Below are 27,850 nucleotides of genomic sequence, written 5' to 3' on the forward strand. Positions count from 1 at the left end.
TATTGTATATACAATTTATGACACATTACAATCTACCGGCCCAGCCGATTCCACTTTCATTAAAACCAGTTTATGGGAGGGAAGTTTGGTACACATCCGTACATTTCTATTGATGCTCTAATCACGGTCTAATCAAATTCAAAATTCTGCACCGACTTCATTCATTACGACTTCAGGTTACGAGGAATATACCCCGACATTTCTGCTACGTGTCATAGGTGCCTCTTGGCAGATGAGACACTTCTCCACAGCTTTGGTCTCTCTCCCTGAGTTCAAACATATTGGATACATCATTTTTTATTTCTCTTCTTCTTCTTCTTCTTCTTCTTCTTCTTCTTCTTCTTCTTCTTCTTCTTCTTCTTCTTCTTCTTCTTCTTCTCATCATCATTATTATTATTATTATTATTATTATTATTAGTAGTAGTAGTAGTAGTAGTAGTAGAAGTAGTAATAATAACAATAATAATAATACATTTATTTATATATTTATATGTATATATTTTAATTTCTAAGTGTGTGTGTGTATATATGTGTATCTCATATGTGAAAAGCGAAACTTTATAATTTTGTTTACATTGATATCATAGGGCTTGATTGATTTTACACCGTCTATAACAAAGAAGAGCATCTCAATCCTACACGTGTACGTGTATGTTTATACGTGGATGCACCTGCTCCTGTGTGCATGTATATACATATTAAGCAACATGCTCAAATAAAAAAACACTTGAGAGGAAGAAAGGAGGATGCCTGATGGATCTTCTAACACGTCTCCTATTCACTTCGAGACTTCCCCCTGAGTCAAGGTTGAGTTGAGGTCTTTACATCTCGGTGTGAGGTTGCTAAATGCCACACCTCAGAGCTCAGAACACAAATATAATAAACACATGAAACTCTTAAATGGGAGAAAAAAAGTGTATCTACTCTATTCTATTCAATACTCACATTCACACCAGCACGTCCACACACACACACACACACACACACACACACACACACACACACACACACACACACACACACACACAGACGTGCGAGCAGCTAAACATTTGAAACGTGTGAAAGGGAGGCTCTTAGAAGAGAATCAATATTGCACTTGACCTTGTGGTCTTCTTTGCAACGCATGTAGGATAACTGCCTCAGCAGAAAGACCTTCACATAGGGATAGGAATATACCAAACACACACACACACACGTACACAAAACCAAAAGACCTGTGTGAAGACCTGGAACCATGTTCTTTTCTTTCAACAAGGTCTGGTGGAATGGTGAAACCCCCCCAGAAAGTTGAGTCATGAAGCTCACTGGTGGTGAAAAAAGATAAGGCCTGCAGGACTCACCTGATCTCGTTGGGAGTCTCCTCCTCCTCGTATTTCTTCTTCTCCTTCTTCCGGAACACCAGCCAGATGATCAGAATTACAATGAGGACGCCGAGGGAAATTCCCACCACCGCGCCGGCGACCATGCCCATGTCCTTTACATCTGTAAAGAGAGAGGGAGAGAGAGAGAGGGGGGGGGGGGGGGTGCAAAATGCAAAAGGTTAAAGATATATTTCAAATGGGGCAAAAGTGAGAACAGCGTGTGAACCCCCACATCTCCTACAGGGCTCTATTTTAATCAAATGGGATTTTTTTTTTATAAAAACAGACCTACCGCAGAGTTGGTCTAGTTAGTTCCAGTGCCAATAATAATATTTTTTACAAATACCAGTACATTTGTCACTGTGAAGGGCAGGTAAGGCGATCTGAGAAAACTGCTGAAAAGGGTACTAAGCTACTGTGCAGATTATTTTGAGAACTTCTTGGTGTAGTTGAAGACGAATAATTCCAGAACAATAATTAAAGAGAAATTATGATTGAAAATCATTTGCTGAGGAATGATTGTCATCCTTTAATGTCTTGGTCTAAATTGATTGCCCAAAATGGAAATAGAGTATAATATCTAGTCGTTTTTATTAAATGCATTTTTCTTAGATTTGTATTATATTATTTATTACTGGCACTGGAAGTAATATCTTTATTAAATTACATTGCATTTAGCAGACGCTTTTATCCAAAGCGACTTACAATCATTCAAACACCGACGGCCGCGGTTAAGTGTCTTGCTCAAGAACACTACAGCATGCTAGCAGGAGGAGCCTGGGATCGAACCAGCAACCTTTAGATTAGTAGATGACCAGCTCTACCTCCTGAGCTACCATCCATAAAACTATAATTCACCGCTATGCCTCCTCCAGACACCAAGCATGTCCTGGTTCCAACATTTAAACATAATAAGGACAGTGTCCCAAATATCCCAAATGTCCCAAATCCCCAAGCACTGTTCTTATTTCTGACATATAAACACTAGAAGCCCAACATCATCCTATATTTCTAAATGATTTGGTGTTATTTATCATTATAATTCTTTTTTAATCAATTTTAGATGCAACAAAAGGTTAGATCTAGAGCACGGCTAAAGTCTTTAATCACAACAATGTCCACTTTTGAAAATCACAATTTGTAGTGTACGGCTGACCCCTTGTTCATGATTTCATTAATGCGGTATAAATAGGCATCACATTAAATAAGCAGAGCCCTGTTGGGTATTTATTAAGATCCGTGCCAAACTGTTCAGAGGTTGTGTGTGAGCTGCCGAACCTTGAAACATAGAACAACACTGACTTTGAACAACCTTTGTGGTTACAAGTCCCTGCCCTCAAGAATTAAACAATGACTTATTTTATGCAAGCATTGCAGAAAAAAAAAGTGTTAATTAAGAACAAGATTCATCGATATCCTGAATTGAACATGTATATAGGTGCATCTTTTTTCTGACGCTTTTGAGCTTATTAAGTCATACCTTCTATTACAGTAGTCGGAGGACTGAAATATAAATGGTAAAAAGGGTGAGATATCGCACATTAAAGGTCTAAAAAAGGATGCGAACAAAGTAAATAGTGGCATAATGCAAAATATCATATCAGATAGGTGCAGGTGTCCCTGTCGCCAGATACCTCTGCGTGCCTCACATTGCTTCATGCGTATCCCTTACCATTTCAAAATGTAATTTAACAAAGCGCGACCCTTCTTGCCGTGTCATTTCCAATATTCCGTTAAATTCTGACCCCCACAGTGACCCCTTTTGGTCCCGGGCGGAGGCAGAAATCTATTATTGCAGCGTTGAAACATTGCCGTTTGGGTCTGGGGTGGTGACCAGTAGCCACCGGTTTAACTTAAGAGCCGTCCCAAGTGTTGGGGCGCACGGGTGGAATACAGAGGAAAGGAGCAGGGGGAGGGTCAACTGAAAGGCAGAGGGGGAATGTATTTCCAGCTGCAGTGGGAAACTGCAGCCATCAATCAAGGTGACAGTTTGGTGAAGGGGGGCGTGCACGCTGCGAGTTAAACTCCGGCCTTTCCCGTCCTCCACTCACGCTGCATGGTGACCTCGATGACGCAGTTCTCCTCTCCTACGTCATTGCTGGCCGTGCACTTGTAGACACCTGTGCTGTCCATGGTGAGGTTTCTCAGGGTCACGATCTCCGGGTTCTTCAGGTCTGGGAGACGAGGGGGGAATGTTTTGTTAGGATACAGAAGATGGAGATGCCTCGCCTGCGTGAGCATTGGTTGCCGTACAGTGCGTTTAATCAAAGCGGATGCATCATACTTGTGGAGTCGGACAATATTTACCGTGGTCAAAGACAGAGACAGCGAGGAAGGTAAAGAGAGAGTGATGGAATGTTGATTTAAGAGAGGCGCCCATCGCGTCGCCTAGGTCTCAAAGAGAGGAGCGGCAGCTCGTCTGGGAGAGCGATGGAGTGGCATGGACCCATTGGGCATTTAGTCATCCATACCAATGACAAGCATGTGATATTACCTTTCATCAGACCCATAAATAATGGCTGCTGACGCTGTGTGTTATCGGCCAATGAAAACTAATTAGACCGAACAGGTGTTGTTTCATGGAGGTCATTAATTTGAAGGTTTTTGTCTGGGCACGTGCCATCGCCAATGCACTTCAAGCGTCGGGGCAAACGCTGAGACGAAGAGGCATGCTGTATCCCCCCCGTGGGTAAATGTGCCTGTTTAGAGAATGCACAGGAGGGAGAATTGCCCCAGTGAGGATTTATTTCTGCCATAAACATAATCTCTGTTACTATTTCGAGGCCGATATGCACAGGGCTGATGAAAAGGGGCTGCCAGGATACACTTTATGTGGCTCGAGGTGTGCCTTGGGGCTCCTGCCTGGCCAATTTTGTTGCAAAAAAAAAAAGTGGATCTTGCCGGTCCAGTCTGTGTACAGAAATTGAAGAATCTTTAGAGTGTGAATAGTTTCAAGATTCAAGAGGTTTATTTGTCACATACATATACATACTTTCATACATATATGTAGTGAAATGTAATGCAACGCACCCGGTGACTACACACAATAAATTTCTTTCTACTAGACCAACTAACTGATTCCTAAAACGTAATACAGAAGGTCGAATACTTATAGAATAAAATAAAAATATATAGAATAAAATAAAATAAAATTAAATTAAATGGAATAGATAAAGGGAATAGGCTAGACTTATGTTCATGGGATAGGTAATTATGTATATACAGATATGTGCATTAAAGTGGCATGTGAATAAAGTGAGGTAGTGTTTGTGGGATAATACAGCACAGCAATACGGCAACACGAACAACCCAGAACAGTGACACAGCATGTGGTACAGTAGGTAGTGGAGCCTATGTGCGTGGCTCAGTGAGGACCCCTGGTGAGGTCAGCATTGACAGTTCTTATGGCTTGCGGGAAAAAACTCTGTCTCAGTCTCTCTGTTCTCGCTGTGTGACTGCGGAGGCGCTTGCCTGACTGCGGCAGCTGGAACAGTCCGTTGTTGGGGTGATGTATGGGGTATAGTATTCAAGAAATCGGTCATCCCGCACTCACTTCATGCCCGGAGATGACATTTTTCTGGGAAAGATATTCACAAATCGTGGCCTTTACTAGAACATGTGTTAACCTGGCTCAAATAGAAAGATAGTTGAGGCTTACAGTACATTTCCAAGAGAATGTAGATAGGCGGTTGTAATTAGCCATCATGATGCTGAGATACTGGGTCTGTACTGTATATGCTCTCCTGAAATGCGGGGCCGCGGAAGTGTGCAAGACCAAAAGCTTCTTACAGCCAATCGTTGTTTACATTCCCCCGAAATCAGCCGGCGCGGAACGCGAGCAGGCCGGCCCGGCCAGACTAGCCGCTTCTGACAGCTTGTGCAGCAAACAGCGAACCGAAAGGCATTTTTGAAATGGAATGGAGGTAAGCTACAATGGATGCATCAGGGGGATGTAAACACAGTTTGAAGCTTTTTGTGTCGTGAAACCCAGTGCACCCAGTTTCTTTTTGTTTCATGGGAGGCTGCACAGACCAGAATCTCAGCCGACATTGGTGGGAGAGCTAAATTCAGATTATGGATACAGAAGCCCCTTCCTACATGGGATCCGTAACATTGCTGAATAAAAAATATCCGGCAAAGTCAGTAGGCAGTCATTCTCACATTGCCTCCTTTACGGACAAGTTCCGTATGGAGTCTGTTCCCACATGTAGATGACTGTTACGGGTACATGATGTCATGCTCGCACTGGAGATGTGTAATATCATGTAAGACTAGGCAACAGAATCAGTCTCTTCTGCCAAGCCGACGGAGCGGGTAGAGAGCCCCCGTCCCCGGACGCAATAACCCAATGTAATTTAATCAGTGTGATCATTTTTAACCTGTCCTACACTCTCTGCCTCCGGAGCATGAACGTGTTCTCCACCCGTTCTACCGCTCCCTGTCTGCTCGCTCCCTTCAGCTCCGCGCTGCGGCGCAGCCGTCGGGCAAGCGAAGCGCTTGTGCCCGATGACCGTAAAAACCAACTATTTGTGCTTCATTTGGATTTGGCTCCACCCTCACCCCTTTACGGCAATCTTACTGCTTCCATTCGCACACGCTTCCATTCACAGTACATTTTCCTGGAAATGATACTCGGACGAGAGTGGGGAAATTTACGAAACGACTGTTACGGAACATCGGCGCTGGATCCCATTCCCACATGACGCCAATACGGAACATTGCCACTTGATATACGGCTTTCAGTGCAAGCGGGAAAGGGGCTAGAGGGAAACTTCCAGGTGTGAATGGCGTTGTGTTTTTCAATCAGGGTGGTATGCTGTGGTATGCCGTGAAAAATCCCCAAATTCCACTTAAAAAATAAAAAATTAAAAGTTTGTAAAATTGCAAGGCTGTACAAAATGAGTCGTATCGGTGGAATGCAAAGTGTAAATCCGTCACATTCAATATGAATTATGCCAAATGCTTAGACCAAATCGCCTCGGACTTGAATTTAATCCTAAATGTCAGTCAAACATTCAATCGCTCGCCCACTGTTTTGCCGCAACGACTCCCAAGTCATTTAAAAGATTTGTTCGCTACGAACAAGTCTTGGATCACTAACTATTAGTAGGTCGTAATAATAAGCACCGTTCTATGGATTTATGATGTTTTGTGACGTTTTTAGTGGATAGCGGTGTGCAACGGCAGAAGAAAGGCGGGGAAACACTGGCCCCGGAAACTGCAACTGTGCCGCCGCGAAGCAGGGCGGTATCAAGGAACAGCAGGTGTGCTCGCTCAAACCCTTCGCCGGCCGAACACGGGCCATAAAAGCGATTAAAGGAAAATAGATCTTCATGCAATTTCACCTTTCCTGGCTTTTATGAGCGACGCTAAATAAACATGCCACTGCGCCGGCGATGGCTTCCTTACCTATGAGTGCCAGGTTTGGCAACTTGCCCAGACTCTTCCCCTTGTCCAGCACCCGCTCCCATTTGTAGTTAATGGGGTCGGAGCCGTCGCTGGACTTGCAGCTCAGCTTGACGTCGCTGCTCTCCAGGAGCTTCCCGTCCATCCAGCACTTCGGCTTGGACGGCTTGACTGTGAGGACAGAAGCACGTTGGCGTTACAGGCAGATCGACCGGAACACAACGAATATCTTGAGTTATCTTAAGTTTCTCTTGATCAGATTGCTGTCCGGTTTTCGCAGCTTTGGCACAAAAGTTTGTTTTCGCGATAATTAACCGATTGCTGTTTCCCCCCGACGGGAGGAGAACGGCGACACGGAGGCGGGATAATAATCTCGAGGTATTGTTGACTTTCAAACAGTCGGGGATTCCAGGAGACGGCGTTCGACATCAAAGGTTGAAAGGAGAATCCGCTTGTTCCCTCCGTTACACAGCGTCTCGTTCTCCTCGTCTTACAAACACGCATGTCCCATTAACCACCGCCTTCATCTTTCCCGGGACGTCTTCTTCATTATTTAGGTGGTGTTTTTTTTTTTCTATTCTCCCAGTTGTGTTCACAATGTATTATTTATTGATTCTTATTTCGTTTTTACTTTGCTTCTTGGGGGATGATTTGTTTTTTTCACGCTATTGGTTTTTTTTGTTTTTTGTTTTTTTTTTAATTACAAAGCTCCATTGTTTTTATGACAAAATGAACTTGTATTTATGTTTCCCCTCTATGTTTTATCATTTTTATTTGTTTGGAAACAGCGGGAAATGGAAACTCCAAAAAAAACAAAAAAAAACACAAAGATCAATGGAAACCCGGACTTTCAGTTAGCTGTTCATAATTGTCACTATTTTAGTTTCTCTGTAGAGGTCAAAGGTCATAGTAAGGGCTAGGCGATCTAATATTATAATATCAATATTGTAATATGAGACTAGACTGGATTTAGTTATTGTATTTTGTGATACTGTATAGTAAAAGCAAAGTGAAGTAAATAACTTCATAGACTACGGGGTTTGGCTATGGCTGGTATAAAAATATAAAATAAGATAAGATGGTACTTTATTCATCCTCCGGGTGGGGGTGAGGGGCGGTTGGTGTTACTGCAGCTCTGATAATTATGATATAATATACCACACAATAATACTATTATAATATCCAGATAAATAATAATTCTGAAAGACAACTCTCAGATGGGTAGGAGGGACGGGATGCTTCAACAGGGCGTGGGAACGCGTGGCGCGGTCAAGTTGTCTGACAGAATGAGCTCCGCAGGGCGACGCATCATTTGTTTCTAAAACATATATTGCGTGTAAACATCATTAAAGCGCCAATAGTCATCTCCGAGGTATTCGTCAAAAAATATTGTGGTATTTGATTTTGCCTCGCCCTGGTTATGGTCCTCGTCTACCGGCCCGGTTGACACTGATCAATACATTTTAAATTCACAGCCGCTTTTTCGAGACAAGTAGAAAGTCAAAGAGAAGGAGAGAGAAAAGAGGAAGTGCATAACAAAAATTCCATTCGATAAGTCTCAAACTGAATTCGAACAAAATGTTTCAGATCATCTCCAACCCGCTTCCCAACCAACCTCCTCCTGATCCGTCCGGCTCCTTTCAACAAACTTTACCGGATGAGATTTCTTTCCTCCAGACGTTCTCACTCTACGCCGAGACGTTGGCTGAGGACGCTTCACATCCCCTCGCATTTCCCCAGTTCGCCTGTGTTAATCTATTCCATTATTTCTCCTGTCCTCTTTCCTTTTTACCTCCTCCTCCTCCTCCTCCTCCTCCTCCAAAGCAGAAGTCGACATTCTGCTCACACGCTAAATAAGGGAGATAATGAGGAGGGCACGCTCCTGCACGTCTTGCAGCTCTGTCAGGGTCAGTTAGGCCCTCGCTGCAGCAGGACACACACTCACATACATACACACACACACACGCACACACACACACACACACGTGCACACACACACACACACACACACACACACACACACACACACACACACACACACACACACACGCACACACACACACACACACTTACACTTACACACACACACTTACACACACACACACACACACACACGCACACACACACACACACACACACACACACACACACACACACACACACACACACACACACACACACACACACACACACACACACAGTCTCATCATACATACACATGGACAACGCACACTGAGTTAACAAACTAGCATGCAAGCTCGCCAGTAAAAACTAACACACAAACCGTATAGACACAGACACACACACACACACACACTTACACTTACACACTTACACACACTTACACACTTACACACACACACACACACACACACACACACACACTCACACACACACACATACACACACATACACACACACACACACACACACACACACACACACACAGTCTCATCATACATACACATGAAAAACGCACACTGAGTTAACAAACTAGCATGCAAGCTCGCCAGTAAAAACTAACACACAAACCGTATAGACACACACACACACAGATACACGCACACACACACACACACACACACACACACACACACACACACACACACACACACACGCACACACACACACAGTCTTATCAAACATACACATGGAAAAAAGTACACTGAGGAGTTAACAAACTAGCATGCAAGTTCGCCAGTAAAAACACACACACAGTCACGCACACACCACACACACACGCACACGCACGCACGCACGCACGCACGCACGCACGCACACACACACACACACACATTGTCTTCTGCCAAGCAAGCCGCCAGCTCGGCTGCCAAGCCATTATCTTAGCGTGGGGAGCGGGAGGAAAAATGCAAATGTTGGTCTCTCACAAAATCGAAAGTGTCACTGCAAAGCTGAGGGCAATTTGTAAAAATCGAGGCACTAACTCAGGGAAATGTCTTCATGGAGGAGAGAGGAGAGCGAGGAGAGCGAGGAGAGCGAGGGAGCGGGCGGATTAACAGACTGTTCCATTAAGAGAACCAATAACCATGGGTTGAACTAATCTCCCATGATGTTTTAATAAACCGCTCGCTTCTCCCGACATCGAGAGCGATCTGCCTCCCACCCCCACCCACCCACCCCCGACTCTACAGCCGCGGCGTCCGTCCTTCCGAAGCCGCTCGGCTGGTTTTGAGACACGCGCCAGAAAGGAGAGCGACGCTAAGCCATTTATAAACCAATCTGTCGGCCATTTGCATATCAGGCAAAACGGGGAAAGCAAAAGAAAAAAAAAAAACGGGAAAAAAAAACAACAAAAAACATGAGACAATGACGACGGAACGACTTGATGCTGGTGGCGCGCGAGGCCAAAACCGGGCTTTGTCTTTGTGACGGAAGACGAGGAGTCGCTTTAAGACTCGGGGGGGGGGGGGGGGGGGGGCGCGTGATAATTAAAAACAATGAAACGAATCAAAAACAAACAAAAAAGGATTCGTGTGAATACCGAGTAATCCAAAGCAGGTTATCTGCGGTGAGTTTGATGACGGCTTACTTTGTCACTGTCGTACTGTGGACAAAAGAATTACGTAGGTTCTGTGTGTCCGAGCGACGGAGAGCCGGCCCCCGAAGCTCCGCCTCTGACGCACGGGAATTCCGCGGCTATATGGACGGTGACAGCGAAACGGAGTCGGACGGCCGTCTGCGTAAATGATCAAAACCCTAAATTAATAAATCAAATTCTGCGGTCTTCCCAGTGACCTGGCAACCACATTTTTTTTTTCCTTTTTTTTCCCTCTCTCCCTCTCTCTCTCTCTCTCTCCCTCTCTCTCTCTCTCTCTCTCTCGCTCTCTCTCTCTCTCTCTCTCTCTGTCTCTCTCCCTCTCTCTCTCTCTCTCTCGCTCTCTCTCTCTCTCTCTCTCTCTGTCTCTCTCCGGTCTCACTTCAGAGAATCAATCTGAACAAAACCCCAAACGGCAAGACCAAAATCAAATCACACTTCCTGAACCAAATGGAATCATTAGATCAGTTAACATGATGGAGGAAATGTGGCAGGCTAATGATCCAGTGATTAGGTCTGTAGCGTGTGTGTGTGTGTGTGTGTGTGTGTGTGTGTGTGTGTGTGTGTGTGTGTGTGTGTGTGTGTGTGTGTGTTTGCCCACAAGTGCATGCCGATGTGGATACATTAGCAAGTATCCATGTTGGTTGGCTATGGCTCCCATGGAGATGCATTACAGGCACAAAGACACCTACGGGTTCCAATGCAGGATCCTGCAGTGTGCGCACTGTGTGCACGGGAGCCAAAATCTGGCACGCGCCGCTCTCCGCCCGCGCACGCTCACCCAACACGATGAGGTTGACGTGGCTCCAGTGGTACTTCCCCCCGGTCTTGACTTTGCAGTGGTACTCCCCGGAGTCGGTCAGCAGCAGGTCACTGATGAGCAGGGAGGCGTCTCCGTTCAGGTACTCCCCCGCGAAGGACAGGCGGCTGGCCTCGGCGCCGGTCGCCTCGTTGGTGTAGACCTGACCCCCGAAGAAGGTGATGATCTTTGGGGAGGAAGAGGGGATAAGCGGGGATGGATTTTTTTTACCTGATCGTTTATTGGGGAAAAAACAAAAAACAAAAGCAAGGCTGAAAAAGGCACAAGTTCAGCGTTGGGTTGCGGAGCCTGAGCTCTGGCCCGGTGGTTGGCTGAGCTTCCCTGCGGAGATTAATAAACATCCATATTATTATAAAAACCATATAAAGGGGAGGTGGAACTCCAAATATGGTTAATATTGTATGTCACAGCCAGGAAAGGCGGCGCTCCAAACAAGGGTGCTTTATGATGGCGTGTGAAATGTATATTTTCTGCGGTAAACGACACTGCGCTGGCCGTCTGATGAAGCTCAAACAAGCGCAAATGTCATAATTGAAATCACTGAACTGAGATTCGTTGTTCATCTCAACGACGCTCCATCAGGGGGGCGTGGCCAAAGAGTACATTGCCGGCACGTCGCACCAGCCTCAGAAAGCCAGACCGCCGTGTTCTCAGATCCGGAGAAGTGCAGGGATTGCTCCTCGGGACACACATATCAACTCGCAGGCTGTCATTGGGACCGTTTTTATGCTGGAATAAGCACAGTATTCCCCCTTAAAATGACCTGCAAAGGAAACGATGCGTTTCTTCTCATCAGTTCTCCGAGCTTTGTTTATTCACAGAATCCCTCCCCCCCCTACCATAGACACAGACACACACACACACACACACACACACACGCACACACACACACACACACACACACACACGTGTGCGCACACACACACACACACAAATACATAAACACAAACAAACACATCTGTCACAGTGGCCTATTACTCAGGGCTAGTGAGAGCCTGCAGATGGGAGATTACTAAATGCTGGTGCCACAGCACATCAGTGCCTTGGAAACAGGGGGCACCTGCTGTGACCACAGGTGATGACTGGCCATTTACACACACATACATACACCGTCCACACACACACGCACCTAGACACACACACACACACACACACACACAGATGAATAATATGCCTGCAGAGCAGAACGCCCACACACATGCATCATGCACACCACGGTGCCACGGCCGTGGGCAGGCGCTGACATGACGGCGGCGCCGGCGCCAAGCGCTTCATATTTTTAATCTGTTTTTTTTTTTTTTCCTTCTTCTTTACCGCTCTTGACGCCGATTTTTCTCCTTGATCGTTGCCGTGCGATGCGGAGTCCAGGGACGCGATGATAAAACGCCAGGAGTCACAGAAAACACCTCGGAGAGAAAGAAACAACGCACCAATCTACGGCGGAAATTTCCCAGGAAAGTTGTTCGTTCGCTCGCGTTACGGCGCGGGCGGCTGCCCTTTTATTTTCTCCTCCCGGCGAGAGGCGGTGAGGGAATTCGCTCGAATTACCCGATCGCCCCTTTTTTAAAATGTTTTCACTTAACATCACTGTTAAAACGTGGCGGTTGGGGTGGTGACAGGGGTTTGCGTCCCCGCTGTGCCCTCGGACCACGCCCTCTCTCCTTGTCCCTGGTGTCCTTAACACATGTAGGCTGTACACTTTTTAACAGGGGCTAAATGTTGACACGCTCTTCCCCCTCAACACGGCCTTCCAGCGGAACAAAGGAATGATTTATTCATCCAGCCACGGGCGCAGTCTCTTTCCTAATCAAATTTTCAGACGTTTGATTTTAATTAATGGCGCCTTCAATGTTATCTCCCCGTTAAATATTCAACGCGATGTGCCAGGCGCCCTCCCAAGCATCAAAGCCATAGACACTTGTTTTTTCCCCCTCTTTCTTTCTTCCTTTCTTTCTTTCTTTCTTTCATTCCTTGGCTCTGTTTCCCTCCTCCTCTTCTTCTTCTCCTCCCTCTCCCTCTTCCCCCCTCTCTCTCTCTCTCTCTCTCTCTCTCTCTCTCTCTCTCTCTCTCTCTCTCTCCCTGGTGCTCGCCGACAGATCAGCGTGATAAAACAAAGGACTTTCAATGAGACGGAGAGACGTCTTTTCTCAAACCGGCTGAAAGACGTCGCGCTCCGGCTGTCGTCAGCTTCGTTTTTTTTTTTTTTTTTGGGGGGGGGGTGATTGATGGATGAAAAAAAACCTGTCTGCGGATGCTATAGCCTCTGCCGGAGACGGGAAATCGAGTCGATGACTTGACAAGGCTTTCAACCGGGTGATACCGTGAACTGGGGGGGGGTTTAGTTAGTTGGTTGCGTCAGCCGACCCGATGTGCTGAAATTCATTTTCAAGGTTATTTCCTGGTGTTGTTCTCGGGATTTTGACGCCCACACTCGTTTGTCGGGTCGACTTTGCACAAAAGGAAGCTGTATTATTATTAGCTTATAATCTTACCGATGTTAACTACGGTGCCCAGACTAGTTTGTCCCGGTTTCCAACACCAAAATAATAATAATAATAATAATTATAATTATAATAATAATGATCCCGGTGATGCTAGCCTAGCATGGGCGCTGTGAGCCACAATAGACTGCTAATGATGCTTGTGGCTTTCACTGACAAAATCTGTCAGCAGTGGCGTCGTTAGGGGGGCATTGGGGGCTTTAGCGTCTAGTGTTTTATGAATAGCCCCCGATCTAAAATTGCACCGCAGGGCCACCCCGATGCCCCAGCGATTTATATTTAAATGCAGGTTATTTGATTTTACCCCGTTTCCTTATGCAACGGAACAAGCAACGTCCGTAATGGGGACACTTTCTCAGACAGTCTCAGTTTGCCCAGAGCGACAAAATGGCAAGAGCCTGGTCGGGCTTAGCCCCCGATGGCTTGCTCTTTTCGTCCTGAAGTAGTTGGCAACAAAAAATCGGCGTTCTGCACACACTTCAAGAGCACGCGCTCAGTGGAAATAATAATAAATAATAATAATAATTATAATAATAAATAATACATGAAAACGCCTATGGTGCGTGCATAAGTGCATACATGTGCGCGTGCATGAACGTGGTTCGGGGGGGTTTGAAAATGTGGTTCCCCTAGTTAAAACTTCAAAGTGCTACTATTTGTTTTTGAGCGTTTAAGTCAAGTTAAAATGCGAATGCCTTTGATGGCAGCAAAGTAGGAGGCAGACGTATTAGACCCAAGGTTACCAACTCCAAAATAAGGTGGAAAGGTTCGGCTTTGTGATTGTTCCCGTGGGAACGGCACTAAAACCCAAACCAGCGCAGTGACTGAGGGCGCTCCGTTAGTGTACAACTACTATGGCTCCCCGCGAAAATCAATCAGCGCGGTTCAAAGGAGGCAAAGTCGAAAGACGAAGACAGAAAAGAGCAACAATAAAACGGCTCCAGGAATGAACAAAGACGAGGGCAAAATCACCAGCATCTCAAACCGGGAAGTGTGTCTGGTGTGTGTCCAGATCTGACCATACGGCAGCGTTACAGGTGTACATTGACAATTGAACAATAAGAGATTATTTCTTATAAATTTTCCTTTGTGGAAAATTTTGCAAAGGTGTGACTCTCATTTAGATCTGGCCCTTTTACTTTATGGGAAATAAAGCAATATGATAGGGAAAGACGGTGGTTGAATTACAATATTGACTGTCAATAGCAAATCAACTGGATTAAGGCATTCATCAAAAATTCAAACTGTTAATGTTCCAAATTCTCTCTTTTGAAAAAAATTGTATGGATACAATTTCCATTAAAATTCATTAATTATCGCAGTGCTTCTCAAATGGGGGTTCTTTTGGGTACTGCAGTGGGTACTTGTAGCTTGAATGTTATTCTCCCTTGTAAGTCGCTTTGGATAAAAGCGTCTGCTAAATGACTTAATGTAAATGTAAATGTAAATGTAAATGTACTCCGAGAAAAAAAAAGTGCTCAAAAATATTGGTTATATGTAATGTTTAAAAAAAACACATACCAAGCACATATAATACATAATTTATTTTAAATGTCAATCCTTTTTTTCTTCCCAATGTCAGTGAAGGGGGTACTCAGCTGAATAAAGATCTTGATTGACTGCATTATAGAATGACGAATATCACTACAGTTGGCAATTTTCAAAAACAAATATGCAAGCGCTTCAATTCAAACTTCTGTTAATTGTTTTCCTTACAACTGTGGCAATTGCCTTCAACATATATCAGCATTCGGTTCAATCTAGATACGATTAGATAGAGATATATTTTTTGATTCATCTTGAATAATGGAAAACATTTGTGAATAATGTTCCCGAACATCCTGAAATGTTCATTCGTGTTCCCGAAAAAATCCAGTTATACGGCAAGTTAAAAGTATTTCATGCTTCGTCGTGTTGAAAAATGTATGTCAAACAGCGGTTGTCATACTGTGTTTTGGGTGGGCATCATCCACTTCGGCGTGTCTGTAAGCATGAACGCTCCGGCCCCAAAAGAGCGCTTGTCACATCCACTGAAGCATCATTATCAACTAACCTCACAACTCATTCATATTATGAACATTCCTTCATAGCCTGCCTAACTCATAGCTTTTATTTCCACTTCTGAACTTAAAAAAATAATTAAGTTTGTAGAGTTATTATTATTATTATTATTATTATTATTATTATTATTATCATTATTATCATTATTATCATTATTATCATTATTATCATTATCATATTATTATTATTATTATTATTATTATTATTATTATTATTATTATTATTATTATTATTAATACTATTATTGTTATTATTATTATTATTATTATTATTATAATTATCAAGCACGCTTCTGGTTAAATAATGGTTCAATAAAAAATAAAAAAACACAACATAAGCTTCCTCACCACTCGCTGCTTGGAGTTGGGCTTCTGCAGGAGCCACTCGATGTCGATGGACTGGGAGTTGGACTGCCAGAACTGGTGGTGGCACGGCAGAGTGGCGTTGTCCCCCACCACCCTCTTCATCTCTGTCTGGGCGCCCGCCGCCAGCAGGCTGAGCAGCACTGGGAGACAGGAAGGGACGGAAGAACACAGATTGGTCATATTGGAGACACCAGCGACATCCCAAAACCCCAAACCCCCGAGACAGGACGCAGATGGCGGCAGAGGCGAAGCAGAACGGCATCCATACGAGGAAATGGAGTCGGAAGATGTGGCGGGGTATAAGACCCGGGATCAGCAGCAGTATCTGACAGACGCTGAAATATGTTACTGTCCATACCCGGGAGGGAGGGGGAATACAAATGTTTGTGACTCAAACCGGTGGCCTCGCGGTCGCTGTCTCGTGCGTCTTTTATACAGATACCCTCAAACTGGAAACCTAATGAAATGAAGAAATGCGAACCGTCGGGAGACGGGATGAACAGCGTGTACAGCCCTCAGGCTTTTTGAAATGGATCCTGGAATTATGCTAAAAGAGTATATCCCGAGCTGTATGGAGGGAGCAAAGACTGCTGTAACATAAAAACCAGACAAACCAATCTGAAATCAACCGCTTGACTTTGTAGTGCGATGTGTGTTTCTAGAATAAATAAACAAATAAATAAATAAAAAAATAAAAAATAAATAAAAAAATAAAAAAATAAGTAAATAAATAAACAAATGAACAAACAAACAAACAAACAAACAAATAAATAAATATATTGTACACAATATATATACTGTATATCCCCTGTAGTTGTGAGGGAGGGTGCTCTAAAGTCACGGCGTGTGCAGCTCTGGGCGGCAGCCAGCCTGTCGGGGCCTGGGGCTCAGTGGGGGAGCGGCGGGGCTAATTTTTTGGAGGATGCTGGACAGCCCGGCGGGCTTGAGTAGAATTAGCCCGAGGCGTCCGGGGGATTTGCTGGAAGCCCGTGCTCTGTTCAGTGTTGGTGTTGATGTGTGTTTGTGTGTGTGGACAACAGAAAGAGAGGGAGAGAGAGAGAGAGAGAGAGAGAGAGAGAGAGAGAGAGGGGAAAAGTTGGCCGTGTTGGTGTGTGAGGGGTTGCTGCCGAGCGGCTGTGGATATTCGACTCCCTCCACCTGGTAGAAACAAGAGCGCTGCAAAAACAATGCGGAGGCCCCCGCGAGCTCCGCTGGGGCTTACGCTCCCGGAATGCGACAGATATTTTTGGCACTTCAGCATTTAACTTAACAACCTGCGTTTGATTTCATTGCTGAGTTGGCCAAGAGCTCCCTGGGATTGCGAAAGACTAAAATAAACCCATCCGTCCCCGCAGATCCGCAAATTGCGACGATGTGGAAATGTCTGGGTTCTATAAATATTGCTGCGGATCCGTTTTTATTATCTTGTCGCGAGCTACCGAATAGATGCTGAGAGCTTCGATAATTACCGCCCGGTCGGCAGAATAAATACAGTATCCGCCCAGAATCCACATCCACGGGGCGGTTCACTGTGTGTTGCGTCGGAGTGATCCATGTCAGAGCTCCTCACTGAAAGAATGTCTCTGTGTTCGACAATCACGCGGGGGTCAGACACTTTCGCAATCGGCCAAATGTGGCCTGTGAATACATCAGTGCCGGGCGCCCGTCCACTTGTTCGATGGCCTGCCCTCTTCGCAGCCGACACCCAGTCCCAGAAGTGATCTCAGGGCCAATGAAAATGTCAGCCCTGGCGCGTTACTGTAAAAGACCTGTGAGTCAGCGCTGATGTAGTGTGGCCTCGCTGGAACCAAACTGACTCACCCCCGATGACATCATCCAGAGGAATTTGGTAGGTCTTTGGGCTTGGTTGAGGCTCTGGTACACTATATGCGCTATATGCCGCCGCTCACTGTCACTCTATGCAACAGGCCCGACTTGAAACTGGGCGTCTTCCGTCCAATAGGCATCCACCGGGTGGAAAGAATTTGGATGTTTGGAGTGATGCGAGGTCCATAGCAGGTGTAGGACAAATAGCAGAGGTCCTCCTGCTCTCTTTTAGCCTCAGACTATTAGTCAGCATAAAAAAAGATAGATAAAGATACCCCCCTCCCCAGGAAGCTCCCAGACCCCTGAAGCCACTCCAATTTATGACTTTTTAATGCAGTGTTTGCACAGTCATTCGTCTTGTGGGCTCCCCGCCGACATTAGTTTTGATGCCACTGGGAAAGGGGGGAATAGGGAGACATTACAGGGGAGGAGAAGGGGTCAGACGGTACGTGCCCATGCAGACGTGTCTTGTCGCCTGGTGGGTTGCAGGCTGCTGGACCGGGTGATGCGAAAGTATCGGTTAATGGGGGTGTAGCACTCCGTCGGCCGACCCGTTTCCACCGATTCCCCACGGCTCTTCCAGCCAGACTCCATAATCAGTGCTCCCACACTCGTCGCCGCCCTCCCCGGGGGCAGAACCTGGGAATGTGGAGTGGGCCTGATAACAACTCCCAGCTTTCCACTCTCACCCCTCTGCTGTCCTCCGCCGCCTGCTCCTCCAACAGCTATGGGAAGCGTTTGCAGTCGCAGGGAGATAGGAGCGCTGAAAGATGATGAAAGGTGTTCTCCCATTTTGTTTGGTGTCGGAGCAAAACATTTCGGTCTTGGCTTGAAAAGTTCAGGCTTGTGCTTTGAGATGTTATAACCGCCTCCCAGCAACCGCTGTTGAAGTTTCAAGTTCAGTTTATTGTCACATGCATCAAAGGACAGCGGTGCATTCCAGTGCAACGAGCAGCTTGTTCCCTCGGACAATGTACAATTTATGAACAGAATTGACCACGGTGGTAAATAGGGTTATATGATACTGTATATACGCAATGTATTAATGAGTGGCCACGCCCAAACTGAAAAAAGCACAACCCTGATTTATTAGATTGCAAAACTTTTTTCGGGTTTGTCAACTTCAAATTGGCAGATTAAAATGAAGATTTAAAGATGAGAAAGCCTAGAAATGAGTATATATATATATATATATATATATTAATATATATATATATATATATATATATATATATATATATATATATTAATATATATGCAAGATATATTAATTTTATATATATATATATATATATATATATATATATATATATATATATATATATATATATATATATATATATATATATATATATATATATATATATAAAAAATAAGCTGGAGCAATTATATATCTAAAAGTTGATGCTAAATTCCCTCCAATCTGATGAATATTTTTCTGTTCATCTGCTGCTTCTAAATCAGCTTTCCTCCACTGCCTGACAAGCGTGCAAAACATCGCATGAACTAAATATATTCCACTCAGCCTAAAAGAGGCAACTAAACTGCATCCGTATCAGAAACTCTGTCAGTTTACACCACAGAACTTTGGCAGACGGATCGTAGTGGGGTTTGGGTTTCTGTGCCCACTCCCCCACTCATGTAAAGTTTTTGGAATGGATGACACTATTTCTAAAATTAGATTAGCCCTGCATTTTGGATTTGGACTGGCCTGGTTCAGCGTGTGCACAGCCGGACCAGGTTGGACTCGGCTCGACCCATCCGAAATGTCAACGTCAACGTTACCAGGCCAAAAACACAAAGTGTGATTGTGCACTTACGCAGATGTGTGCACGTTCGGACGAAACACCGTTTTTGGTGGGTAAGCTTCCCAAGGTTGTGTTTCTGACCTTGGCTTTCTGTTTGCAGTGAGGTGCAGTATTTATGCGGCACCAGTGACTCGAAATCAAGCGGTTGTAAATATTTTCTTTCACAGCGCTGTGTGTCTCCACATGTTGGTGCCAGATTCTATAAAGTGCCGGGAAATGCCATTTAAAACATGGACATCTCGACTCAGTAATAACAGTGGCTATGGGCAGTGTGTGCATTTGTGTTTCTCTCTTTTTTTTTCCAAGCCCTGTGCAGCTCGGCGGCACACTACCATTTTTGGCGAGGTTTGGTCTTTAGAAAGAAAGGAAAGAGTCATATCATAATTAACAAAGGAGAGTGAAAGCTGGCACTGGAGGCTTAGAGTAGATAGGGAGAGAGAGGGGGAGGAAGTGAGAGAGAGAGAGAGAGAGAGAGAGAGAGAGAGAGAAAGAGAGGGTAGACAAACTGAGAGACTACGGTAAAATGTGGAGGAACCAATTTCTATGAAAAGGCCCTAGGGGGAGTTGTGCTCCAGTAAATCCGCCTTCCTACAGAACCCTGAAATCTTATTATAGTGTAGCCAGTGGGATGGACAGACGGACAGGGGAGGCAGCCGGGAATCTTTCACATTGCCCAAAGTCAAGCCCCGCGTCCCCGCAGTCAGCATATTTTGCCGGGGCTGGGGCCTTTGCCACGGCTAAAGCTTATGACCCCGGGTGCTCAAACACAGAGGAGATCAGAGAGGGTGAGGGACAGAGGGAGACAGGGACAGAGAGGGGAGAGAGGGGAACGTGAGTCCGGCTTGTATGGCACAGTGCTGTGCTTTGAGCCCTTAAGTCAATTCACAGTGCACACCATGACAAAGTGGTGTAGAGGGTGGTGTGTGCCCTTCATAAAGGTGGTTTAAGCCATAGGTTAGCAATTGAAAAAGGCTGCTTTACATGAACAGAACTGTACACTTTATCTACATATGTGGATGCTGTTGTGTTTGATCTACGGTTTATTGAACGCAGGCTCTGCCAAAATGGCATTTCCATAGCTGCCTCGCTGCATTATGGAAATATCGAGTCCCACGCAAGGCAGATGGTACGACCCATGAATCGTAATTTATCATTTGTCGGGCGTGCAGGCTCTCGAACCCCATTGTGATTTACCAGGAAAACTCTGCTTCGAGTAATGTATAGATTAGGTTAGAAGGACACGGCGGGATTCATCTCTTTGCTCCGTGCCAATCTCTCAGGGAATTTTTTATCATGTGCCACTGACAGACTCATCTGGCAAACAGCACCAGAAACCAGAGCGAGGGAGAAAATTACACAGTAAAACACTTGGGCGAGAACACGTACTGTATGAATAACCTCTGGCAGATACTAGAACTTCATGTATATATGGAATAGTTGGCATAATCTAACATGGGGGGGATATGCGTGAGATGAATCTTGTATTTGCTGCTGACATAGAGTCATTTCTTTTTTGTTCAGCAATGCACACGGAGGGAGCAGCCAAGGATGATGAGAGTAGGGTGAAACATTCAGAGCTCAGTGTGTGGGCTTTTTTGACAGCCGTGGGCTTTTTTGACCCCTTCGAGTGGCGACGCGAAATGACAAGTATCGAGGACACATTAGTCAGTAGGGCTTAACAATTTGGGAAAAACGATCTAATTGCGATTATTTTAGACTAATATTGCGATTTAGTCGACGAGCAACAGGTAAAACCCCCATCCACACACACGCTCAAGATAGGAGCCCGTGTCATAGGAGCCATGTGTCTATCTGCTCCTGGGCTAATTCCAGCTGGCCCACTCTCTACAATGGTGTTTACAACTCCCCGTCTTCTGTGTCTCTGTGCCGGAGGGCACTGAAAACGCCACATGGGCGGGGTGTGGTAGGCCAAACTGCCACAGCATTATAATACACAAATTATGGTGTATACTATACAGGTAGATGGCAAAGCGGAAGATACATAGAGAAAGTGACGAGCCGACTCTACTGCGCATGTCTGCTGCACCTGCAGCGGTAGATGTCGTGTTCTCTGGAATATCGCACTTCAAATTAAAATTAATAACTAAACGGCTTCAATAAAAAGCGTGGATTGATATAAAAAAATTGCAGCCAATTGCGTTATATTACATTGCGATGTCGGTTGGAATTCGACTAATCGTTCAGCCCTACAAGTAACTGCACTTCTGTAAGAGCCGAAACTAATAGTGCCGGGTACAGTTATGCCCTTTCGTCTTTGCCGGCGTCTTTGAGGCTTTTGGTGACAGAGATGGAAGGCTTCAAAAGCCCAAAAAACCCCCTTGCATTTCAGAATGTGTTACTACCAACAGCCTGCCTCCAGACATTTGAGCTAAAACTGAAAGCCTACAAAAGCAACCGCATCCCTCAAAGAGACTCTTTGATTCATAAACCCAGAGTTCTTCATTTTTAAATTACAGTTTCTTCAAGGGCACATTTATTTAAATGTTTCCAGCGATCATACCCAATAATAATAGCAAAAAAAAAAGGAAAAAACACTCAAATACAGCACCCCAAATTACACTCCGAGTAGTTTCAAGGTCCAACTTATGTATATATTGCCACTGTGGAAATCAAAAAAAAAAAAAGCCTGTGTCTTCCCTGACTAGAGGCTGCACTTTGAAGGGATAAAATCCCATAATCCTCCTTGCGACCAACACTCCCTTCTGCTGACATAGAGGTTTTTCTCCCTCTCTTGTCATGGCAATTGCAGCGATATTAGGTATCGGGGGCCCGACTGGTGGAATAAGCCAAACAAGGACTTGAGAGGGAAAACATTGGAGGAACGAAGGCCGTTCTGTCCTCGTTGCGTTGCGATGACAGATTCCTGTAGTTGCTGCGCCGCTGGAGTGGCAGGAGAGGAAAAAGAAGAAGAAAGAACAGAATGGCTTCCAAGAGGATCTCCAGGACTAGGAAAGAGAAATAGGGAGAGAGAGAGAGAGAGAGAGAGGGGCGGGTGGAGAGAGAGGGAGGGCCTATGGGAAATGGGAGATGAAATCCTACCAAGGCCTGAATAATGAGGGCCCTGTGGTAGACGTTCACCTCAAGACGCTGCTATTGCCTTCATTAGCATTCCTTTCAAGCCCTCGTCACCGCTGTCATGTCGAGTGAAAAGGGACGCCGTCCCACTGACAGATCCACCCGAAATAGATCCAAAATGAGTTTCATGACAAGCACTTTTAATTCCCCAAAAGTATTCTACGGTTTCTCTCAGCAAAATACGGAGGGGGGTCGGAGATGAGGAAAAAAATAAGTTAATTACGCCATCTCCTTAGAGGGATGGTTTCTGTAAGAACTTGCCCACAGCGGCGTACGCATCGTCTCCACTCGTCTGCCGCTGGAATCCGCGTTCAAGGGTATCGTTTTTGTCAACCCGACGTGAGAGCTGGCCAAGTGTACCCTGGACATTTTTTTCAAAAGTTTCAAAAGGAAAAAAAAACAAACGATGAAATTCATGGAAATTCTGGAAATTCAGAGTGCGGTGCAGAAAGGTTCGACTCTTTTTGAGACTCGGTTCCTGTCGAGTCACTGAGCGAAACACTTTTTCTTTCTATTTTCCGACTCTGCGTTCATTGGACTCCGTTTAATGCGCGGTGAGCGGGGCACGACTTCCAGCGAACGACCGACTCGAGTGTAGCGTCGAATTATTTTCCATTTTGCTCGCCCCCGCTTGTCATTTAAATGAATCGTTCGCGAGTCAGGCGTCGCGATTAGTCGGCCACAACAATTAACGCATGTTTCCGATGTTTTTTTAAGGCTTAAAAGGACGGTGACCTGCCGTGACATAAAAAGGAAACTATTCTAACTGTACTACGGTGTGGCTCCTCAAAATGTTCCCGCTGCTCCGTCGTCTCCGACTTCGATGGTAGGGGACTCACGAGGGGTCCCCCCACGTACTGCTTCCTTCCCATGTTGCCGCCCGCTTCCACCGTTCTCTCTAAATGTTTCCATTGAGCATGAAAAGGGTGTGTATATACGGTACTTTCTTCACCTCTTTCACCCCCACAGCTTTAGAGAGAATAATAGCTCCTATACAAGCTCTTTCCACTCGCTCCTGTCAGGTTGAAGAGAACGCACAGGAGGGACTGGGTTCGACTGGTGTTCCAGTAAAAAAAAAAAAAAAAATGAATGGGCTCTTTTCATTCCATCCAACTTCGTGTGGCCGCGGAAAAATCGGCGACTAAGAACGGGAGCAACTGGAAAGAGTGACAGGCAGGGGACGCGGAAGGGGACCGCAACACAAAGAAGACGCTGATTGTCATTGGCTGTAAAAATGTTTAATTAAAACGTAATTCATCATTTTGAAACGGGTGGTCTCCATTTAAAAATTTTAATTACAGCAATGCATCTTGGAAGAATTTTAGCCTGCCTTGCGGGGTCGTTGGCAGAAGCTTGTGTAGCGGAAGAACCCATTTAAATAATTATATCCGGCCGAAAGGAAAAAGAAAAACCCGAGACAGCTTTTTCCTTCAAAGTGTTCGGGCTGAAGACGGAGCAAATGTCAAACGGTCTGTTTTGCACAAGATAACATGCTTCGGTTAAATGGGGCTTGGATGGTGACCTCTCTTATTTTGCTGCGGCAACAGATCCTCCCAATATCTGGCACGGCCTGAACCGACCGGCATGTGCGCGCGCTGACTTTGTTCTGCATGAGCGTCTGCAAATCTGCTTTCTAGGGACCGTGGATAAGGTGACGCACGGAGCGCAGAGGAAAAGATCTAATGTCCAATGTAATGAGCCAATGTCATAGCAAGCCGCCTGACGTAGCCTAACGAAAGCGTTTGCTTGTGTCTCTATGCGTGAGTGTGTGTGTGTGTGTATGTGTATGTGTGTGTGCGTGTGTGCACGCATTGTAGAGGGCATATTCTTCACCCTCAAGCACATGTACATATTCTTGGGTGATATTTGCTATTTCCCCCGTTGAACAAGGGGTAAAAACAAAAATATGAATAATTTGACAGCCATGCCGAGATATCAAGACATTTAAAAGGACAGGATTTTCAAATGAATGTGTTTCGAGGTAGTTATAGCAGGAGTAAACCCAGAAAGAAAAAACAAAATGTTGCAAGTTTTGCAGTTTGGGTCTGGATATCAAAAAAGAAACAGCTCTTAACCCATGTGGGACATTTTTATTTGCTCGACAGGAATCAATTTGCACCATTCTTATACGAGAACGCTGGAGTGTTATTAAACAAGCCGCTGGCACTGTGCACGTCTCTCACTTGGAAGGCATCAAGGTATTTCCATTGACAGGTGTTTGTGCGGATGAAGAGCAGCCATGCATGACTGAGCCAGTACCACTGTAGCTGGAGAAGAGTCAGTGGAAGGTTGCACAGCCCTGGGTTCGGGCTCGGGCGTGACCCTGCCAGTCCGCCAGATGGTGCGGTCCAAAACAAGACTGTCTGCATTCATTAAAACACAGCCCAAGACGGGTTCACCTGCTGACGATCAACGTAAAGCTCTCCTGTCGGCTTTCGCCGCGGGACGATTATAATATCGGCCGAGGCTTCGCCGCTACCTACACAGATGGGCTAGCTGTGATGTAAACAGCCATCCCAACCGCAATGCACACGTAAGCAATCATTTTTTGCCAACTCCTCTCCCGGGCACATCGTTGGACCACGGGGCACAGCGCTCAGGTTTGTCTGAACAGAAAACATACGTCTGCGCCCGCCTTTATTCCCACGTTCCAATCTCAATTTGTGGCTGACGACCGGGCTCCTCTCACATTGTTGGTGGAGCCAGAAGTCGGGCATTGACCTCGACAGATCAATACTTAATAAGCTTTTGTGCTGCCAAGTCCATTTTGCTGCAATCTGCAATATATTTTTTTTGTCCATTAGGTTGAAAATAGAGCTGACTAGGAGTATGACCACAGGATGTGGACTGTATCGTGGTCACACCGACTCTTTCTGGTGATGGATGCTCCGCAATAGTGTGTAACCGATGAAAACTGTGAATACCAGTACCGCGCCCCCGGCTTTTATTAAATGCAATTCGATACGCCTGCGGTGTTTCAAAGAAGACTTTAACAACTTGCAAGGGGACGTTCAAGCCCACACGTGACCGTGTGGTGAAATTACGCATGTGACACGAAACGAAAGGAAGAACAAACCATAAACCGGTGCTGGATTTCTTTTAACGCAGACCAATAATGCCTCTGTAATTTAGAATAGCGAGGCTCGCTGCAGGGACGTGGTGCAGGCAGCGTAATCAAAGCGGACTCATCTCAGTGGAGCATAAGTTGAATATTATAAAATATAATTACAATGATGTTATAATATTTTTGAGTAACGTGAGCTAAACCATGGAGCTGTAAGCACCAGAGGGCCGGCTGGTTTGAGTTTGCCGTGAATACGTAAAAGAGAGCGTTGCAGCCGGACGCTGCCGTTCACTTTCAGCCCTTTTTGTCGCAGTCAAAAAGCTGCTCTTCAGAGACACCACGAGACGGCCTCGACGCAGGGCGGGAATTGCGCAGGCCGTTCTAGTCTGCGATGCCGCCGTGATCCTTTTACTCTTCTGTCCCTGCCTCTGTCGCCGCACCAGCTTAATTCCATTATTTAGGCCCGGCGCTATTGTTTATCACTGTCTTAAGCTTGGAGTTCACCTGGGGCTAGACGCCGGAATGCTTCTCAGCAGAGACGCTGTCGACTTACTCGGCTGCATCTGCGGGAGAAAGGGGGATCTGAATGCAACAGAGCGGCTCCCATGTTGTACATTTCACCGGCTAATTGAAAACAGACAGGACGCTGACTCCCTCGCTCCATCCGCCCGGCGCTCGCGCCCCACGTCACTGACATATTAGCGCTGTCGCCAGACCTGAGGCACGCGCCGGGGCGAATCATTTGACTTGATCGAGTAAGCGGAAAATAACACCTGAAACGCAAATGGGAAGGGGGTTGCCGTGACGGCCGCCGTTGTGCCCGCAAAGGGGGCAACGGCGCTCGAGCAATCCATCCACGGCCGGTGACTCGGAAGGGCACGTCCGCGGCTGCCATTTCCCAAGAGGTGAGCGGATGCCAAGTCGGGCTCGGCGGCTCGGCGGAGGGAAAAGCTTTGACTGGCGGGGCTGCTGACAGAAACAGAGTGCTAGCCGCGCTCTCCACAGAGGTCAACGGGAGCTCCAGGGCTTCCAGGAAAGGTCCCACTTAGGCTCATCGAGGGGAGTTAATGGACCAAGTCACCATCTGTCCTGATGCCCATGCCCATCGGAGGCTTTCCTTCCCTAAGTTCGGTTGCTCCAAATGCATTAAAAAAAACATGCACGACCTACAATACCCAATGGACATGCGTTTAACAACACACATTCGTGCATAAGATCCGTGTAGTAGTAGATATGCAGCACATAGAACCACAAAAAAAACATGATCTGGAATCTCTTCATTTAATTCATGAATGAGGCAAAATCGCAACGGGCTCTCATGGATCAATTCAATAGTTCAATGGCGTTGGCGTTACCCTAATTTAATCTAGTCTAATAGCCTCTTAAAGATGATGGTAGCCATGTGAGATGTTTAGCTCTATCCCACGTGCTCCTGTGGACCTTCACTTTTAAACGCACTAGTCTGATTTCCAGACGGACCGACAAACACTAACGAACAGACACACTAACTAATAGATGCGACACACGCCTCCCAGTAAATAGCCCTGCCCTTTGAGCCTCCAGCACCAAACCCTCTCACAACAACCCGCCCCCGCCGCTTCGATAAGGAATGCCCACGCGGCCACATCCGAGGAGGGTGGAGAGCAGATTGAAACCAGATGAATGGAGCTCTGGTGCAGGCCCCGCTCTCCGGGCCCCATATTTCAATCCCCAACGCCTGATTAAAACGAGCTGCAGCGCCGGCCCCGGCCAAGGCCCCCCTCGCTCCGTCTCGGCGCGGGGCGTTTGCTCAGAGTGACACCTCTGGCGAGGAGTGAAACGGGGCGAAGGTCACCGCAGAAACCCCTTCGCCATTGGCTCGCGCCGCCCCAGTGGGGCCGCGCTTCGGGAGACGCCCTGAGAGAAGAGCGAAAAATGGATCCCGGAAAATAATTCCGCTGAACCGAAAACACAAGTAGAAAATGTGAATATGTCCGTCGAGACTC

The 27,850-nt window shown here is 45.9% G+C and overlaps 1 protein-coding gene across 1 annotated transcript in view; it reads right to left on the bottom strand.

The window, feature by feature from the left end:
* Positions 1-1,336: 1,336 nt before the first annotated feature.
* clmpb (CXADR like membrane protein b) overlaps positions 1,337-27,850 on the bottom strand; it is a gene marked incomplete at its 3' end in the record, with an annotated part of 75,872 nt that continues 49,358 nt past the window's right edge. The window contains exons 2-6 of the mRNA XM_080006412.1: positions 16,053-16,210; positions 11,105-11,309; positions 6,771-6,938; positions 3,413-3,535; positions 1,337-1,482 (exon numbers count right to left, since the gene is read on the bottom strand). Of these exons, the coding sequence (XP_079862538.1) occupies positions 1,337-1,482; positions 3,413-3,535; positions 6,771-6,938; positions 11,105-11,309; positions 16,053-16,210 (800 nt within the window). The remainder of the gene's footprint in view (positions 1,483-3,412; positions 3,536-6,770; positions 6,939-11,104; positions 11,310-16,052; positions 16,211-27,850) is intronic.

The sequence above is a fragment of the Zeus faber genome (assembly GCF_960531495.2).
Source record: "Zeus faber genome assembly, chromosome: 9".
Classification (NCBI taxonomy): domain Eukaryota; kingdom Metazoa; phylum Chordata; class Actinopteri; order Zeiformes; family Zeidae; genus Zeus; species Zeus faber.